The sequence below is a fragment of the Podarcis muralis genome, chromosome 7, assembly GCF_964188315.1.
Source record: "Podarcis muralis chromosome 7, rPodMur119.hap1.1, whole genome shotgun sequence".
Lineage (NCBI taxonomy): Eukaryota > Metazoa > Chordata > Lepidosauria > Squamata > Lacertidae > Podarcis > Podarcis muralis.
In genome coordinates this window covers 74,921,786-74,940,019 of record NC_135661.1, presented here as the reverse complement: position 1 = coordinate 74,940,019, position 18,234 = coordinate 74,921,786, and the positions used below count along the sequence as shown (strand labels likewise).

At 49.4% G+C, this 18,234-nt stretch overlaps 1 protein-coding gene across 2 annotated transcripts in view; it reads right to left on the bottom strand.

The window, feature by feature from the left end:
* Positions 1-1,150: 1,150 nt before the first annotated feature.
* The window catches only part of USF2 (upstream transcription factor 2, c-fos interacting), a 23,088-nt gene continuing 6,004 nt past the window's right edge, over positions 1,151-18,234 (bottom strand). The window contains exons 2-10 of one of the 2 annotated variants that reach the window (XM_028742545.2): positions 14,686-14,732; positions 12,829-13,001; positions 11,394-11,513; positions 8,722-8,875; positions 6,518-6,605; positions 5,841-5,899; positions 4,334-4,428; positions 3,952-4,080; positions 1,151-2,912 (exon numbers count right to left, since the gene is read on the bottom strand). In XM_028742545.2, coding sequence (XP_028598378.1) covers positions 2,823-2,912; positions 3,952-4,080; positions 4,334-4,428; positions 5,841-5,899; positions 6,518-6,605; positions 8,722-8,875; positions 11,394-11,513; positions 12,829-13,001; positions 14,686-14,732 — 955 coding nt within the window. In that variant the 3' untranslated portion in view covers positions 1,151-2,822. The remainder of the gene's footprint in view (positions 2,913-3,951; positions 4,081-4,333; positions 4,429-5,840; positions 5,900-6,517; positions 6,606-8,721; positions 8,876-11,393; positions 11,514-12,828; positions 13,002-14,685; positions 14,733-18,234) is intronic. The other variant, XM_028742547.2, reaches the window with a different exon arrangement.

Below are 18,234 nucleotides of genomic sequence, written 5' to 3'. Positions count from 1 at the left end.
CCTGTGGTCCTTTAGCTATTTTTGGACTCAAAGGACTCCCATCAAGCCCAGCCAGAATGGTCAGGGGTCCTGTGCGCCCCAGGAACGGGATGTGTGGAGGATGCCAGCTCTCCCCCCTTGCTGGGGCTTCTTGCAGAAGTGCCATGCAACAAGCACTCCCCTACTCAAGAGCGGCACCATTTAGCAGGATACAACTTTGCATCTTCTACCCAATGCACAGGGTCGATGCCATGTTTGCCTTCGTAACAGAGGCGCAAATCTCTCAAACTTCTGAACTTACACAGCGGCAGTGCTTCTGAATGCCAGTTCCTGGAAACCACAGAAGAGGAGACCATGCTTGTGCTCTTAAATTCTGCTTGTTGGGTTTCTCGCAGGAACCTTGGCTGGTCAACTAGGAGAGAAGGATGCTGACCCATATGGGCCACTGGCCTGACCCAGCAGGCTGTTCGTAAGGTAATTTCCTGCTGGAGATACAGGGCAGAACTCTGGACAGGAAGCTGTGGGGATTTGTCTCAATGAACCTGCAGCTGGAAAAGGCCTAATGGACCAAAGCTATAACCGTTAGGCAGGTCTAGGGGGCACTAGTAGACCGAGTGTATCTTTCGCCAACTGCTCACAATGATTATGTGGCATAGAGGCACTAGGACTGTGGGAAGCCATCTCATTTAGTAGGTGACCCTGGGCCAGCTGCCATCTCTCGGCTTAACCTATCGCACAGAGTTCTTGTGGCAGAAGGCGATGCCATCCCCACAGAGATTCTTGGGAGGAAGCCTTGGGATTAGGAGAAAGTGTGGTGTAGTGGTTAGTGTTTTAGGCCGAGACCTGGGAGATCGGAGTTCCAGTCCCAACTCGGCCACGAAGTCCACAGGGTGACACTGGGCCGGTCCCTCTCTCACGGGGTTGTTGTGAGGATGGAAGAGGGAGAGACAGAACTATGTAAAGCACCTTGCACTTCCCCTGGAAGAAAGGAGGGATATAAATGCAACAAATAAACAACATATTAAGATCTGGGGAGCCCCCCACTCCACCCCACGGTTGCTACTGCAACTGAGCAGAAAACCCCTGGTTGTCAAACTGGGGTCTTTGGGTGCAAGACAAACAATTTCGTTCTGTCCCCGCACGTAGCCACAAACACCGTCAAACCACAAAATGATTTGATACAATATTATTTCTGTGCAGGTTTTTTCTTTTTTCCTTTTATATATAAACAGAATTTCTTCCTACTTTCCAACGATCAAACTCTGCAAGCCAACATTTTTTTCCTTTTTTGATATACCATTTGTTTCTCCCAACCCCCTCGATTTAACCTCTCTTCATCTCTTCCTCCTCACATTCATAGAGGGTTGGAGCAAGACTGATATTTGGGTACAAACATTACCACAAATCCAGTTACAATCCTGGATATATGTATTTTTTTTCTCCAGGAGGGCTGGTATATAGAGATTATAAAATGAAACAAAACAAAAAAAAAATCAAACCTAAGGAACTTGCTATTACAATAATAATATTTTATAATTTTTAGGAACCATTTATCTTCTTTTCTTAAAAAAAATTCTGTGTGAAAGCAGGGTAGGGCGGGGTAGGAAACCCAAAATATAGGAGATTGCTTCTTTTCTTAAAAAAAAAAAATCCATCTCCTGATTATTATTATTTTCTTAACCTGAAATCTAAAACACTGCTGAAGTTTAATTAAAAAATTATATAATATCAAAAAACACACACAAAAGCAACCCTGTTGTCAAGTCAATCCACCACTAAAAAAACCTCTTTCTAATGGCCTGGGTTTCAGCTATCATACAAACACCGTACCTCTATACAAACGCGCTTGGGAACTAATAAAATAAGAGATTACTTACAAGAAAGAAAGAAAGAAGGAAGGAAAGAAAGAGAAGGAAGGAAGGAAATAAAGGGAGGGAAGGAAGGAAGGAGACAGTAGTAAGATTTAGGACTGAACTCCGCTGTGCCTTAATCATAATTATTTTACAAGTTTTGGAGTGGTGGGAAAACAGAGGGGTAGAGTTAGTGGACACGGCCGGAGAGGCAAAACCGAACTGCAACCTCCCCCTGATTCATGGCACAAAGCTCCCTCCATAAAATAACCCATTGGCCTGATCGTAAGTCCAATTCCAACTAACCTGCTACTGAGTTTCACCTGAAGAGCTTTCATTTCAGGGCGCCTCAAAGGCAGGGGTGGGGTGTCTACTTAACCTGCGGATCGTGTCCAAACCGCGTGGTGGGGGGGGGGGGGTCAACCTCACCCACTCTTGGGCTAGCAGCCAAACCTGAGAAACCCAAACCCCTACTCCTTTTCTCCCCCCATGGCCAAATCAACACGGTGGGTTTGCCCTTGGAGAGGCTTTGAACTGGCAAGACGGTGAGAAGAAAGAATCCAATAGCTTTTGAAACAGCCCATCTCAGAGGAGGGGGAAATGTCCCCACCCCACAGATCCAGCGGGGAAAAGGGGAGGCAAGTGGAAACTGGCTAACCTGTGTTAAAAACCTACTATAAAAAAATGCATCTTTTGTCTGTTTAATCTTAACGTATCCTAAGGAGAGGAAGGAAGTCAGGAGGGGAAGACAACAGGAAGTGAGGTTGGGGGGAGAAGGCTGGCCTGGCTGGGCTGACGAGCCCCTTGATCAGGCTCTTCCACCCCCACTCCCCGGGTTTTTTGCCGCTCCCCTCGGTTTACCCCCAACGCGACGGGAAGGGAGGCAACGTTCGTTCAGAGCAGAGGGGGTTCTCTGTACAAAAGGATGAGTAGAACTGGAGGCTGAGATCCTGTGTAAAGAGGCAGTGGCAAAGTGGGCAGCTGGGGAGGGGGCTACTGCCCAGGGGCATCTCCCACAATCTCGATCCCATGTTGCTGCAGCTGTGCTCTGAGAAGGGCGTTTTCATTCTTCAGCTCCTCGATCTGTGGGGCGGGGGGAAGAGATAAGAGAGGTAATTGTTGTTGTTTTTTTAAAAAATTGTTTATACAGTGGTACCTTGGTTCTCAGGGATGCAGGTGGCGCTGTGGGTTAAACCACTTGCCGATCAGAAGGTTGGTGGTTCAAATCCCCACAACGGGGTGAGCTCCCGTTGCTCGGTCCCTGCTCCTGCCAACCTAGCAGTTCGAAAGCAGGTCAAAGTGCAAGTAGATAAATAGGTACCGTTCCGGCAGGAAGGTAAATGGCATTTCTGTGCCCTGCTCTGGTTCACCAGAAGCGGCTTAGTCATGCTGGCCACATGACCCGGAAGCTGTACGCCGGCTCCCTCGGCCAATAAAGCAAGAGTCAGTCACGACTGGACCTAAGGGTCAGGGGTCCCTTTACCTCTACCTTTACCTTGGTTCTCAAATGCCTTGGTACTCAAACAACTTGGAACCCAAGCACTGCAAACCAGGAAGTAAGTGTTCTGGTTTGCAAACTTTCTTCGGAAGCCGAACATGCTCCGTTTTGAGTGTTGCGCTTCTGATCTGAGTGCCACACTTCCGTTTTGAGTGTTACGCTGAGGTTGGTCTGTTTCTGCTATTTATTTAGTGTTTTTGCTGCTCTTTTTGTTTTGTTTTTGTGTGGAACCCAGTTCAGCTGATTGACGGATTGTGTGACTGCAGTACATTGTTTATTGCTTTCATTTTATGGATCGATGGTCTCAATAGATAGTAAAATTCCTGTTAAGTTGCTGTTTTAGGGGTTGTCTTTAAAAGTCTGGAAGGGATTAATCCATTTTGCATGACTTTCTATGGGAGAGCGCACCTTGGTTTTGGAACGCTTTGGTTTTCGAACCGACTTTCAGAAGAGATTAAGTTTGAGAACCACTGTATATCACTTTCCCCCTCCAAGGAGGTCATGTCAAGGTGGTGCGCATCGCGCTCCCCATTTTATCATCACAACAACCCTGTGAGCTAGGCTAGGCCATCTCAGCAATGAGTCCTTGTTACTGGGGAGGGCAGGTTTGGAGGGCTCAGGTACCTGTTGCCGTAACAAGTCGTTGTCCATCTGCAGCCGCTCAGCTTCTTTGAAAGTCTCTTGCATGTGCTGGTTCGTCTGGCGCAGTTCACGGATGTAGTCGCAGGCTTTAGACAGAATGCCTCCTTTGCTCTGTGGGGCACACAGAACACATTTCCTAAATGCCCTGCCATGCTCAGAACAGGTAAAATTGCCCACAGCAATAGAATCTGACAGCCGGGGGGTGGGGTGGGGGACAGAGGGCATTACACCCCCTTGAACAGCCTGTCCCAATATAAACTGTCCCAAGAAGAATAAGCCTGTCACCCGCAGCAGTAGCCAGTGACTCCTCCCAAACCAACAACACCCCCCCGTCATGCATGTCCTGCCCAGAGGTTGCCCTCACCGCCCCCGTCTTGCTGTTGTCTGTATTGCAGTCTGGAATGATTTTCGACAGCTGGACAATCCAGTTGTTGATTTTGTCCCGCCTCCTTCGTTCAACTAGACAGGGGGAGGCAAAGAGAAAACAGAGAACTGATTAGACAAGGGAATTTTTCTAAAAAAAAGCAAACAGTGGTACCTTGGCTCTCAAATGCCTTGGTTCTCAAACAACCTGGCACCCAAACACTGCAAACCCGGAAGTGTCCCGGTTTGCAAACTTTCTTCGGAAGCCGAACGTGCTCCGTTTTGAGTGTTACGCTTCCATTTTGAGTGTTACGCTGAGATCTGTTTGCTTTTGCTATTTATTTTGCTTTTTTTGGTGACTGTGTGGAACCCATTTCAGCTACTGATTGATCGATTGTGTGACTGCAGTACATTGTTTATTGCTTTCATTTTATGGATCAATGGTCTCGTTAGATAGTAAACTTCATGTTCAATTGCTGCTTTAGGGGTTGTTTTTTAAAAAGTCTGGAACGGATTAACCCATTTTGCACTACTTTCTATGGGAAAGCGCGCCTTGGTTTTGGAACGCTTTGGTTTTGGAACAGACTACCGGAATGGATTGAGTTTGAGAACCAAGGTACTACTGTACCTTTCTGGAATCATTGCCACCCCCTTCCCCCCCCCAAAAAAAACAGGGGCCACAGCAAATCACCCAACCCAATCTGCTCGTTCAAAGGAGAAGAGAGCTTTGGAAGGGCACCTCTGGGCAGCTGAAATCCAACCTTACAACACATCCAAAATTATTATAATTATTAAGCCACAAGCCACAGCTGGGCTGCAGGCTACAAGGTTCCCCACCGCCAGGTGAAATCCCGTGAGTTGGGGATGATGCTGGTCTACTGTGTCCATCATTCCTGACCCTTGGGCCATATTGATAGGGGCTGGTGAAAGTTGTAGACCGAAGCCTATGGAGGGTACCAGCTTGGTTGGGGTGTTTGGGTGGAAATGGCACCTCCATGAAGAACTGAGCTAACTGAAATCCGCCACAGTTATTAGCGGGTGCTTGTGAAGAGCATCAGGCCCTGGTAATTAAGGAAGCGTGGGTGAGGAGAGGCACAGCTTTGATGGGAAGTAAGAAAAACAGGGAACCGCCCCCCTTAAAAGCACCCTGCTACAAAAAATTAAGCTTTAAACGTTCCGGGGGAGGCTGCTGGCAGGGTGGCTGTCCCTGCAAGAACAAAACAGAGGCTTATTTGACTTGGAGGGTGCAAGAGCAGCTGACTTCATGCTGGCAGGGCGCCATTTTATTCATCTTGAGAGACCACCTTCACACCCCCACCCCCACCCAATAAACAGGTACGGAGCAGCAGTAGCATTGCAGTTAGAAAAGTGGAGGGAGAGGAGAGTGAAAACCCTCTCCTCAGGTTCTATGGCCCAAGAGGGCAAGAAATCCCAGAACGATCTGAATGTGGTGTTTGATTTTGATTTTTTTAAAGGGATGGTTCGGGCTGTTCGACTGTTCTGCGCACCTTCGTTGTGCTGGGCTCGTCTCCTCTCGTCCCGCGGCGTCCGCGTCCCGTCCATTTTCCTAGGTTTTCAAAGCAAAGGCATGGGAGGGGGGAAATCAGGAAGGGGGCACAGAACCTGCTCACGTCTCGGAAGCAGAGGTGCCAGGATGCGAATATGAAAGGGGAAAGGAAAACGCTCCAAATCTCCCCTCCCATCAGCAGAGCGTGGGCCATGGGAACAATGCACCGCCCCCTGCCCTTTAAAAGGGGTGCAAACATTCTTTCTGGGGTCCGTTAAGTAGAGCTGCATCCCAAAGTCCCAGCTTCAGTCCTTAGAATCTCCAGTTAAGACTGGGAGAGACTCTTGCCCCAAACCTGACAGCAGTGCTTCTCAAACTTGGGTCCCCGGCTGCTGGCGGACTACAACTCCCATCATTCCCTGCTCGCTGGGGATGATGGGAGTTGTAGTCCAGGAACAGCGGGATTACAGTTTGAGAAGCACTGCCTGCCCAGTGCAGGCAGTACTGTACTGGATGGACTGACTCAGCGTGACACAGCTTCCAATTCTCTTAGTTTGGCTTCCTGGCTCCCTGCTTCCTTGGCCCTTCGGGAACAGCCATCATTAGGGGTCAGGGAGCTAGACAGCCGTACTCCTGACTCATCAACCCTCTTTGTTCCCTTCCCTGAGCCATACATACGGGGAATAGGGGTGGGTTCGGGGGGCGATGGTACGTTGCGTCCCTGTCTGCAGCACGTCCTGCGGGGTCATCATCACGTAGAATTGGCCTACGGGGAGCAACACAGAAGAGAAATTAAGCTTGCTAGTTTGAAAGGAACAGCAAGAGGAAGGGAGAGACAGCTGGCTGCGTAGAAACCCTGGCCACCCTTTGATTTTAGGACTGGGATGAGCCAGGATCAACTCTCCACTCACATATACGTGAACCGCGCTGGATGCCTTTGGGCCACTCACTCCCCTGACCTACCTTACAGGGCTGTTGTGAGGAGAAAACAGGAGCAGGGGAAGAGCACCCAGTATATGCTGCCTTGAGCTCAATGAAAGGAAGGTGTAGTGGTTCAGTGTTGGACTAGGGCCTGGGGGATCTGGGTTCGAATCCCCACTCAGCCATGAAGCTCACTTAGGCCAGTCACATTCTCTCGGCCTAACCTTCCTCACGTGGTCAAAGAATCGGAGAGTTGGAAGGGATCCTGAGGGTCCTTTATTCCAACCCCCCCGAGGGTCCTTTATTCCAATTCAATGCAGGAATTGAAATGGAATTGAAATTGAAATACTTTATTGTCACTTGTACATGTATACAGTGAGATTACATGAGCACCCCCCACTCAGCTCTCTTAGTCTTAATTCCCCTCGTTGACTGACGCACACCCACCAAACCCGAAAGTCAGTTGCCCTGTTGTTATCTTTTCATTCAGCAGCCTAACAGCTCATGGATAGAAGCTGTTCTTTACCCTGTTGGTGCGACTAATCATGCTTCTATATCTTGGTGCGACTAATCATGCTTCTCTATCTTCTGCCTGAGGGAAGATCAAGAAAGTGCCGGCCAGGGTGTGAATCATCCCTGAAAATTTTCCTCACTCTCCTGAGGCAACCTTCTTCCGCTATTTCATCCAGCGGATTCACGGGACAGCCCGTAATATCTTGCGCTGTATTCACCACCCTCTGTAGGCACTTCCTATCAGTTGATGTCAAACCAGCGTACCACACCGGGATGCAGTAGGAAGGGACACTTTCTATTGTGGACCGGTAGAAGGAGATCATCAAATGTTGATTGACATCGTTCTTCCGCAATATTCTGAGGAGATGGAGTCTCTGTTGGGCTTTCTTAACCACCTGGGTTGTATTTATTTTCCAAGTAAGGTCTTCACTGAGATAAATTCCGAGGAATTTAAAGGAAGAGACTCTCTCCACACAGCCCTCCCTGATGTACAGCAGGGCTAGTTCTCCTCTCTTCCTCCAAAAAGTCCAACACCATCTCCTTTGTCTTGCTGATATTAAGGTGCAAGTTGTTCCCTAGGCGCCATGTAGATATTATGTTGTGTTGTGATGATGTGTTGTGATGTGATTATATATAGAAGAAGAGTTTGGATTTGATATCCCGCCTCACTCCCTTTAAGGAGTCTCAAAGCGGCTAACAATCTCCGTTCCCTTCCTCCCCCACAACAAACACTCTGTGAGGTGAGTGGGGCTGAGAGACTTCAAAGAAGTGTGACTGGCCCAAGGTCACCCAGCAGCTGCATGTGGAGGAGCGGAGACGCGAACCCGGTTCCCCAGATTACGAGTCTACCGCTCTTAACCACTACACTACACTGGCTCTCACCACACAGGCTCTCAACTAAAGCATCCTTGACAAAGGACCACCCAACCTCTGTTTAAAATGCCCCCACTGTCGAACAGCTCTTCCTGTGTTTAGTTGGAATCGCCCTTCTTGTAACATGAAGCCATTGGTTCAGACCCTGCCCTCCTCCAGAGAAGAAAACAAGCTTGCTCCATCTCCCATGTGAAAGCCCTTCGAGATATTTGAAGACGGCTTCAAATATAGTCACGGCAAGGATAAAGTGACCACCTCGAAAGGTGTTGGGAGTTGTAGGGTGACTCCTATTCTCCTCAGAGCTACATTCCCTGGAATGTGAAACTCTGGGAATTCTAGCTCTGGGGGGAATAGGGGTCCTCCTAAAACCTTCTCTGCACCGTTCACAAACCAGAGTCTTTGTGGGAAGCCACGGCTGTTAAAAGTGGTACAATCCTGCTTTAAATGGATGGTGCGGATGAGTCCTTGGTCTGTGGAGATGGCCCCTGTGCAAATTGCCCCTTGTGGACCAGACTTCAGGATCCCGCTCTGGAAAGAAGAGGGGAGAGGTGGCGCAGCCCTTCTCACTTCCCTACCTCCGGCCTGCGTCAGCGACTGATCTGTCGTCTGCACCGACACCGCTGTGGCGTCCCCCACCGTGGAGGCAGGGAAGTACGCAAACCGGGCCTCGCCGCTGACGGCATCCGTGGCCGGGCTCCCGCCATTGCTGAAGGGGTTCTGGATCACAGCCTGGAAAGAAGAGACAGAAGAAAGCTAAAACCATTCATCCGAAGATCTTGGGGTAGGCCGCAGGGAAAAAAACCCACCAGCCATGCAGGTAATAAAAGCAAGAACATGAACTAAACACCCACCGTTCTCACAACACATTTAACAGGGCCTTGGATGTCAATCAGGCAAAGGCCTGGTTACAGAGAAACTGTTTCACCTGGTGCCTACAGGTGTATAAGGAAGTCACCAAGTGAATCTCCCTGGGGAGAGCGTTCCACAAACAGGGAGCCACCACAGAAAAGGCCCATTCTCATGTTGCCACCCTCTAGACCTCACGTGGAGGAGGTGCACAAAGAAGGGCCTCAAAAGATGATCTCAGGGTCTGGGTCAGTTCATATGGAGAGAGGCAGTCCTTGAGTTAGCGGAGTTTGTAACCTGAAGCGTCTGTAACCTGAGGTACCACGGTATACCTGATGGAGCGTCTCCACCCCCATCATTCAGCCTGGACACTGAGGTCCAGCTCCGAGGGCCTTCTGGCAGTTCCCTCACTGCGAGAAGTGAGATTACAGGGAATCAGGCAGAGGGCCTTCTTGGTAGTGGTGCCCGCCCTGTGGAACACCCTCCCATCAGATGTCAAGGAAATAAACAACTATCTGACTTTTAGAAGACATCTGAAGGCAGCCCTGTTTAGGCAAGTTTTAAATGTTTGATGTTTTATTGTGCTTTTAATATTCTGTTGGGAGCCGCCCAGAGTGGCTGGGGAGGCCTGGCCAGAAGAGCGGAGTACAAGTAATAAAATTATTACTTATTTTGGTCTCTCTCAGCCCAACCTGGAGATGCCGAGGATTGAACCAGGAAAGCAAAGCAGATGTTCTACCACTAAGCCCTGCTAACAATTTCTAGTTGCACTGTTTTAAAGTGCTGATGAGCCACTGAGTACATTCCTTGGGATAATGGGCCAAGGCAGGTGGCTACAGATTTCCGTATAAAAACACGGGCGTGCAGGAAAGGTTTTTTGTTTTTTTTTTTTGTTTGACGCACCCGTAGCTGCGTCCTGCCACCAGTTGCCGAACTCTAGCCTAATGCAAATGGGCAGCATGCATGGTCCTCTAGGGACAGAGTTGGTGCGTCAACCAAAACGTCTCAACGCCAGAGTGCGATTTGAGAAAGTCAGAAAGCCGCAGAACGAGGATTCACTGGGATGCTCCAGATTCGCACTGCCCTCTTGTGGTCAGTGAGTGGAAAATCCTTCCAAAATAATAAAAAGTAGGCCAGTGCTGGAGAAGTTAAAAGGAATTTCGATTATTTGAGGCAAGTGATAAGGGCTGTCACGTTAAATCTTCACCCAGGAAAGCTAAACACAGAACATACAGAGTCAAGCGGCTGAGGAGGAGGGAGCTGGAAACGTTGGAGAAGCAGAAGGAAGATTGGGGGGGGGGTGGGAGGGTGAGAAGGAGAAGTATCATGCGAGAGATCAGTTCAGCTCTCTGGAGAGGAGAGATCTACAGTGGTACCTCAGGTTAAGAACTTAATTCGTTCTGGAGGTCCATTCTTAACCTGAAACTGGTCTTAACCTGAGGTACCACTTTAGCTAATGGGGCCTCCCGCTGCCGCCGTGCCGCCACCGTGCAATTTCTGTTCTCATCCTGAAGCAAAGTTCTTAACCCGAGGTACTATTTCTGGGTTAGTGGAGTCTGTAACCTGAAGCATCCGTAACCCGAGGTACCACTGTATTCCTCCCCCAGGAACCCACTGCACAGGGAGGAAAAGGGGGAAAGACTTGCTCACTTTGGTCTCCGCCCCCCCCCCCCGTTCAAACGGAACCTTCAACAAATTCCCCCAAGAAATATGGACCTCAACAGACATCAGTTATCCTTATGTAGCCAAAAAGGAGGCATGGAGTCACCAGGTTATCAGCCGGCAGGTGAGGAACCCACTGTTTTCAGAAGAACAGCAACGTAATAAAGCACTCCTATCTGTTAATAAAAGGGACGTGGGTGGCGCTGTGGGTAAAACCTCAGTGCCTAGGACTTGCCGATCGCATGGTCGGCGGTTCGAATCCCCTCGGCGGGGTGAGCTCCCGTCTTTCGGTCCCAGCTCCTGCCCACCTAGCAGTTCGAAAGCACCCCTAAGTGCAAGTAGATAAATAGGTACCGCTTTATAGCGGGAAGGTAAACGGCGTTTCCGTGTGCTGCGCTGGTGCTGGCTCGCCAGAGCAGCTTTGTCACGCTGGCCACGTGACCCGGAAGTGTCTCCGGACAGCGCTGGCCCCCGTCCTCTTAAGTGAGATGGGCGCACAACCCTAGAGTCGGACACGACTGGCCCGTACGGGCAGGGGTACCTTTACCTTTATCTGTTAATAAGAGATCATCTGTGTCCTATGTTAATGAGCTATCTGACGCAGGCAGTTCTTATTGTGCAGTCTGCTGATTAGAGCAACAACTTGATTGATGGACTAAACTGGATGGAAGGAGTACGCATCACTAAAAAGCAAGGCGTCTGGTGCTGCCTTTGGGCCCCAATAAAGTTTCTCTCTCACCTGAGCAACAGCTTGCTGGCCACTGGTGAAAGCTGCCGTCGAGACCACGCTGACTGCCCCCGTCGCATCTGTCTGTCCATCCAGCTGACTGTCCGTCACCTGAACGACTCTATATGTCACCTGGCAGCGAGGAAGCAAAATAAGAAGTCAGCCTTTCGGCAGAATTCGACAAGGGGGAAGACAGTCCCACAGAGAAGTCAAATCAAAGCATGCCTGTATTGAGACCATTCCTGGTGTGAAACGAGGGTCCTCAGCTGGAGAAACAGTAAGATGGAGAACGGTACCGAATATAGCATCCTAGAGTATTTCAGTGGTCGATATCCAACTAACAAATCCTGCCAGCGCAAGGATTTACACTTGTGCAACAGAGCATCCTCCCTGCTTCCGCCACCTTGCCCCCTAAGTCTGTTCTGGGTTTTCTCCAGCCCTCCCGAGTAGACCTAAGGAGGGTGTGGCAGGTGAGGTGGGGTGGAAGTTCTGCTGTTCCAGTGGAAATCCTCGCGCTGTTGGGACACGTAAGTTAGACACTGGCCAAACTAAACAGCAGCAAAAAAACAACAACACACAAATACAATTTTCTAGTTCTTAAGGTTATGGCAACATCTGCTAAAATCTCTGGAAGCCAGAGGAGATTTACTCAAGAGGAGAGAAGAAACACACTGCTAGAAGCCCTTCAGGGATTCTCCTGGGTGATAATAAATGAAGAAGACCAACCGTTTCCTCACGTGAAAGCAAGCACACAATTCTGCATACAGAAAGTTAGTATGTCAGGGAAAGTGGAACCATTGCTGGAGAGCTACCAGGGGTGTGTGGGGGGGTGTCCCCACCTTTTGTGATGCGGGTTTGTCCCCCATCTTTCGCAATGGTTCTTCTTGGAATGTTACTGAGGCATATAACCGAGACACTTTCATTTCCCAAAATGTGAGAGGCAACAAGGGGATCATCTGTCTTGGGCCTGGTCCTCACCAACAGGGAGGAACTGACTAGCGAATTTGGAAGTACTGGGAACCTTGGGAGGAAGTGATCATGTCCTTCTGGTCCTCACGATACAGAGGCAAGGGGTGTCTGTCTGTCATGGATGCTTTAGTTGAGATTCCTGCATTGCATGGGGTTGGACTGTCGGGGTTCCTCCAAACTCTGCAATTTTACGAGTCTGTGATTTGGCTAAACTGGAGTGGAGGGGTTGAGAATAAATGGTTGGAGCTTGCGGGTTTTATAGGGACCACCCCACCCCACTCCAATAATGTGGGCAATGCTGCGACTAGACATTTAGGGAATATAGTCAATCATGCAATGACACGCACAAACACCCCCGATAATGAAATGGTGCGGTCCCACGAGCGCCACACCACGTGACTCTTCGGAATGTGACGACTGGCCAGTCGGCAGCGGGAAGCCGCCCAGGGGCCAATGCCCTTGCGCCTGAAGCTCTTACCCCTTCCGCCGTACCCACGCAGTTAAAAGCCAAGCTCCCTGACGAGGGTTCTGCTACCTGTCCTCCATTGTTCTCTGTGCGGAACTGGTACTGGATATTATGGTCTGTGAAGGCTGCTTGCTGGACGCTGGCGATGGCCACTGCAGTCTGCTCATCCGCATTTGTGCCGTCTCCTGGGAGAGAGAGAAAGGAAATTGATTACTGCCAGCTTTAGGGCACACCAGCCTCATTGGCACAGGTGTTGTCGTTGCTGCTGCAGGAGTTTGCCAGCCTTTTGGGGGCTAACAGGCACATTTGTGACCTGGAATGGGCCTTCTCAGTGGTGGCTCCCCAACTGCGGAATGCCACTCCCCTGGCGACATCAGGATTAACCTTTAAGTGACAAAGGTGTTCCTGTTTACCCAAACATAATTGGGGTCACAGGGTATGATTATATCCCAGCCTGCATCAGTGCTCATCATTTAGTAGGGTGGGTCCTTTTTATGCTATTGAGAGATAAGCACTTTCAGTTCGTTCAGTTAAGGTTCTTTTTATTTTTCTGGTGCAGTTTAAATCTTCTATAGTGTACGATTTTGTACTCATCGCTTCGAGACATTTTTGTGGTAAGAAACAAATCAATCACAGTTTTGGATGGGACCACAAGGGTCATTTAGTCCAACCCATGAATCTTTTTCCCAATGTGGGGCTCAAACTCCCAACCTTGAGATTAAGAGTCTTATGCTCTACTGACTGAGCTATCCCAGACTTCCTGATAATAATGATATTAATAACATCAGCTGTTGTGGGCATCAACCCTCACGCCACAGCCTATTCTCTTGCCTATAATCAAATGCCTTTTTTGAACCAAATTCGGTGGAGGTGTCACTCTGGCGACTGCGGCTCTGCTTGGTTACTGGGGTGTCCTCCCGCAGGGGAACCCATCAGATTTGGGAGAGGGGGGGGTGCAACAGTCCAGGCCACACAACACACTCTTGATCTCAGTCATGTAGTGGGTTTATTTATACAACCTGCCACTCCAGAATTTAAAACCCTGAACTAGTTTCAACCTCCCTTTCATTTACGCCGTTCTAGAAACCTACATCCTGTCCGCAAAATGTGCCTTAGTGCAGGCTGCTACTTAGCACACAGTCACTACCTTGTGGGAAGGAAAGCTATTTTGATAACATTAAATATCCACCAAAGGCCGAGGAGTCTAAACTGTGGAGAATATGAAGGAGCAAAGAGTATGTTCAGGCTGGGCTCATATAACTTCTATGAAGTGACCTCAGACCACCCACCCTCTCAGCTGAACCTACCTCACAGGGTTGTTGTGATGACAAAAGTGTGTTTGTCTGTGCAAGAGAGAGGGGGGGGGAGAGGAATCTCTGTGTATGCTTCCCTGAACATCTTGAAGGAAAAGGAGGAGAGAAATAACAACAGCAAGGGGGTGGTCGACTGAAACCTCTCTGGGGCAGGGACCTTTATTTCTTGCTAGCAAAACTCTGTGAAGTGCAAATGCACTAGGACGAACCCTGATGTACGAATGGCAGGAAAGGGTTTGCTTCCCTCCTCTTTCACTCATCTCACATCTTGTGCATGATGCGTCTGAGTGAAGGACAAGATGCTAGAGGGGCTCTAGGGCTGTGTGGGTCTGCAGGGGGTCGGGGAGATTTGGGCTTCCAGCTGCCAACACACTGCCCCCGTGGGATCCAGACAGGAGGAGGCCAGAGATTCAGCTTTGTTCACAGACAGACATTTCGTACGCCTTACTTATCGGGCGGTGCCCTGGCGGTAGAAATCCCTCCCCGAGCAGGGGCTACAACTTGCTCACGCAGGTTGGCTGGGCATTTTCTGGGCCAGCCCAGGACCCCTCCTCACCTTCCTGCAGCTCGACTCCCTCTTCACCTTCTTGACCTTTCTCGTGGCTGTAACACAAAGGGAGGGTGGGGGAGAGAGAGAGAAGAAAAAGAACTGTCAGCCGAGATAGAATCTAAGCCTGCAGAGGTCAGCTCTGGGCCTTGTTCCCTTCCGAAAGCTCATTCAGAAGAACGGTAGTCCACATTCATACCATTCCTTTATAGTACTATGATAGTACTTTGAACAGTCATGGCTTTCCCCAGAGAAATACGGGGAGCATAGTTTATTAGGGGTGTTTTAAGGAGACCCCTAATCCCTTCGCAGAGCTACCTGTCCCAGAGTAGTTGAAAAATCAACCCCTCTTTGCGGGAAGCTCTGAGAATCTTAGCTCTGTGGTTGGGGGATGCATGATACCTCCTTATGATTCTTTGGAGATAGTTGTGACTGTTTAAAGTTGCATGATGCTGCTTTAAATGTCCAGCGCAGATGGGACCAGAGGGAAAAGTAGGAGCAAGAATTGTGCTTTTACTCCTGCAAGATTGAATATAATGCCTTTGGCTGTACGTGGGGGACGATTCCAAAAAATTCTCTGTTACGTCCCTGTGGAGATAGCAGTACTTAATCAGTGGTGCATGTCCTTCTGGCCTGCACTCTTTATAAAGATTTGAGGAGTGAGGTTATCACCCCTCTATTATTGTCCACTCCGGGTCGCCCAACCACTGTTACAGTGTCCTTTCTCTTGGCAGATAAAGATGAGCAGGTGCAGCAAAGGTTGGAAGGTTTTTAGCCAGGGCAATTAAAATAAGATCCATTATTTCTCTATTGACCCAAACCCCCAAAATGCATTTTATATACAGTGGTACCTCGGGTTAAGTACTTAATTCGTTCCGGAGGTCCGTTCTTAACCTGAAACTGTTCTTAACCTGAAGCACCACTTTAGCTAATGGGGCCTCCTGCTGCTGCTGCGCCGCCGGACCACGATTTCTGTTCTCATCCTGAAGCAAAGTTCTTAACCCAAGGTACTATTTCTGGGTTAGCGTAGTCTGTAACCTGAAGCGTATGTAACCTGAAACGTATGTAACCCGAGGTACCATTGTAATTGACTTTTTACCTTTATCCTCTGTACACCACATTTTGATTATTGCTATGGCTGGTGGCTGATGCAAATAAAGATTCATTCATTCATTCCCAATTGCAGAATAGAATTGCATAAAATAAGAGGAATTCTGTGCAGACGAGACCAACTTTCATTAGCACAAGACGCTCCAGAATTCCACTGCCCTCCATGCAGAATTTTAACACTGCCTGGGCAACAGAATGCCCCTAAAACATCCTCTGCCAAGCTCTTCTCCCACTGATTTAACAGCCCCTGCAAATCTCTCACTGTGCAGAGCCTAGAAACCCAGCCCCGTTCCCTGGAGTGGGCAGCAACGCAGCCTCACTTCCTGCTCGCTATCGGTGACAAGGAAGCTTGATATTCAGCCCGCGCATTCCTGAAAGCCAGAGATCCCTGCGCTGATGTCTGCCACAAGGGTTCGGTGTTAATATCCTCTTTTTGCTTTGACGGAGACAGGATAAAGGAAGGCACACACCGCCCGGCCTTGCAGCTACGGAGGCATTTGGCTATCTTAATTCTTCGCGCTGGCAGAGGGAGATAAGGCTCGTATCTCGGCAGGACGTTGGCGCAGAGCAGGAATGGCACTGAGACGCCAAGGGGAGGTGCCCAATGCAGAGGAGAAAGGCTGGGTTAAAGAGCTCAAAAGCTACCTCCATATCCTTCTTAAGGGTTAGGGTTCAGGGTTGTGTTGTAGGTATACCATGGACGTGGTCCAGGGAGGTGCTTAGGGGCCAGTGACTCCTAGACCATGGTGTTGTTTTTCCTAGACTCCACCTCCCATCAGTCCCCATCAGCATGGCCAACGCTCACTGGAATTTGGAAAGTCAACGAGTGAAACGAAAAGGGTCTACATTGCAGCAGACTCGAGATGGAAGTGTGCGGTGAGCCTCCCTATGAAGGGAGTGCGAAAACAGTAGTAGGGAACCTGCGACCCTCCAGATCCCATCATCCCCAACCACAGAGATGATCATGACCGTCAGGATCTTGCTGGGATGCCAGAGAGGGCAGAGTCTAGGCCAGGACTAGCCAACAGGGCGCCCTTCAGACACCAACTTCCATCAGCAGTGAAGGACAATGGAGTTGAAGACCAATGACATCTGGAGGGCCAAGCTTGCAGGACCCAAGCTAGCAGGACCAGTGGTCAGGAATAATGGGAACTGTAGTCCCAAAACAGCTGGAGATCCAAGTTTGGGAAACTCTGCTCTAAAGCCTGGGTGAAATGTGGTACCTTCCAGATGTTGTGGACTACAGCTCCCATCATCCCTGGCCACTGGCCAGGCTGGCTGGGGCAGATGGGAGTTGGATCCTGCAATGCCTGGAAGCCACCATGGTAGCTAGTCCCAGCCCAGACTCTGCCATGGAGAAGGTCCTTTCTGGCAGCCCAGGAATGCAGCTCAGATGGAAAACCCAGGAGATTCTCAAGTAACAGATCTGGCTTTCCTTACTCTCAGATCCCAATATGCTCTTAGAATGATAGAATTGTGGGGTTGGAAGGGACCCGAGGGTCACCAATATGACTCCCCGTAATGCAGGAATTCCGCCTACAACCATCCCATGGTGGGCTCAAACCATCAACCTTCTGGTTAACAGCCAAACACATTGACCCATTGCACCACAGAGGGGGCACAGAGCTGGGCAAGGGGAACAGTTAAATCCCCTTCTTCCATAATCACCAGGCACCCAGCTATTGTAAGCTGCTTGTAGAAAGCCTAATACCCGAGGCAAAATGGCTGGAGATATTTTCTCCACTTGTTTGGTGAGAAACTAGCCTAGCTCACGCCTTTCAGCGTTTCTAGCCAATGAACAAAGCCACACCAATGACTGACATTTTATGAAAAGACCTAGACCAGCGGTTCTCAACCTGTGGGTCCCCAGATGTTGTTGGACTACAACTTCCATCATCCCTGAGCTCTGGCCTTGCTAGCTAGGGGTGATGGGAGTTGTAGTTCAACAACATCTAGGTACCCACAGGTTGAGAAAGGCTGATCTAGACAATAAAGAGGAGTGACACATCCACTGCCCAAATACGGAACTCCTTGATTCATTCAAAAACCTTTTATTTTGGTTCTTCGCCACTGGAGAAGTGATTTGCTGCTAACCGTCTCCCTGCCGCCCCAAAACTCCAACTATTATGATATCCAGGAATTCAGTGTCGGTGTTGCAGTGTACCCACATAAACACACTGAGTAGCAGGAAAGGCAGGAGTTCTTTTTAATTCTAATTTCCCCACCTTAGCAGGATGATGGACCATTCGCCTGATCCAGCAGGCTCTTTGCCTGTCCCCCAATTTGAATCCCTCCAGATGTTGCTGGACCATAACTCCCATCACCCCTGATCACGCCTGAAAGAACTGTTGGGAACTGAGAGTTCAAAATGTTTGGCAGCCACCATCCTGGAGAAGCTGTCCTGCATTGCAGGGGTTGGACTAGATGACCCCTGGAGACCCTCTTCCA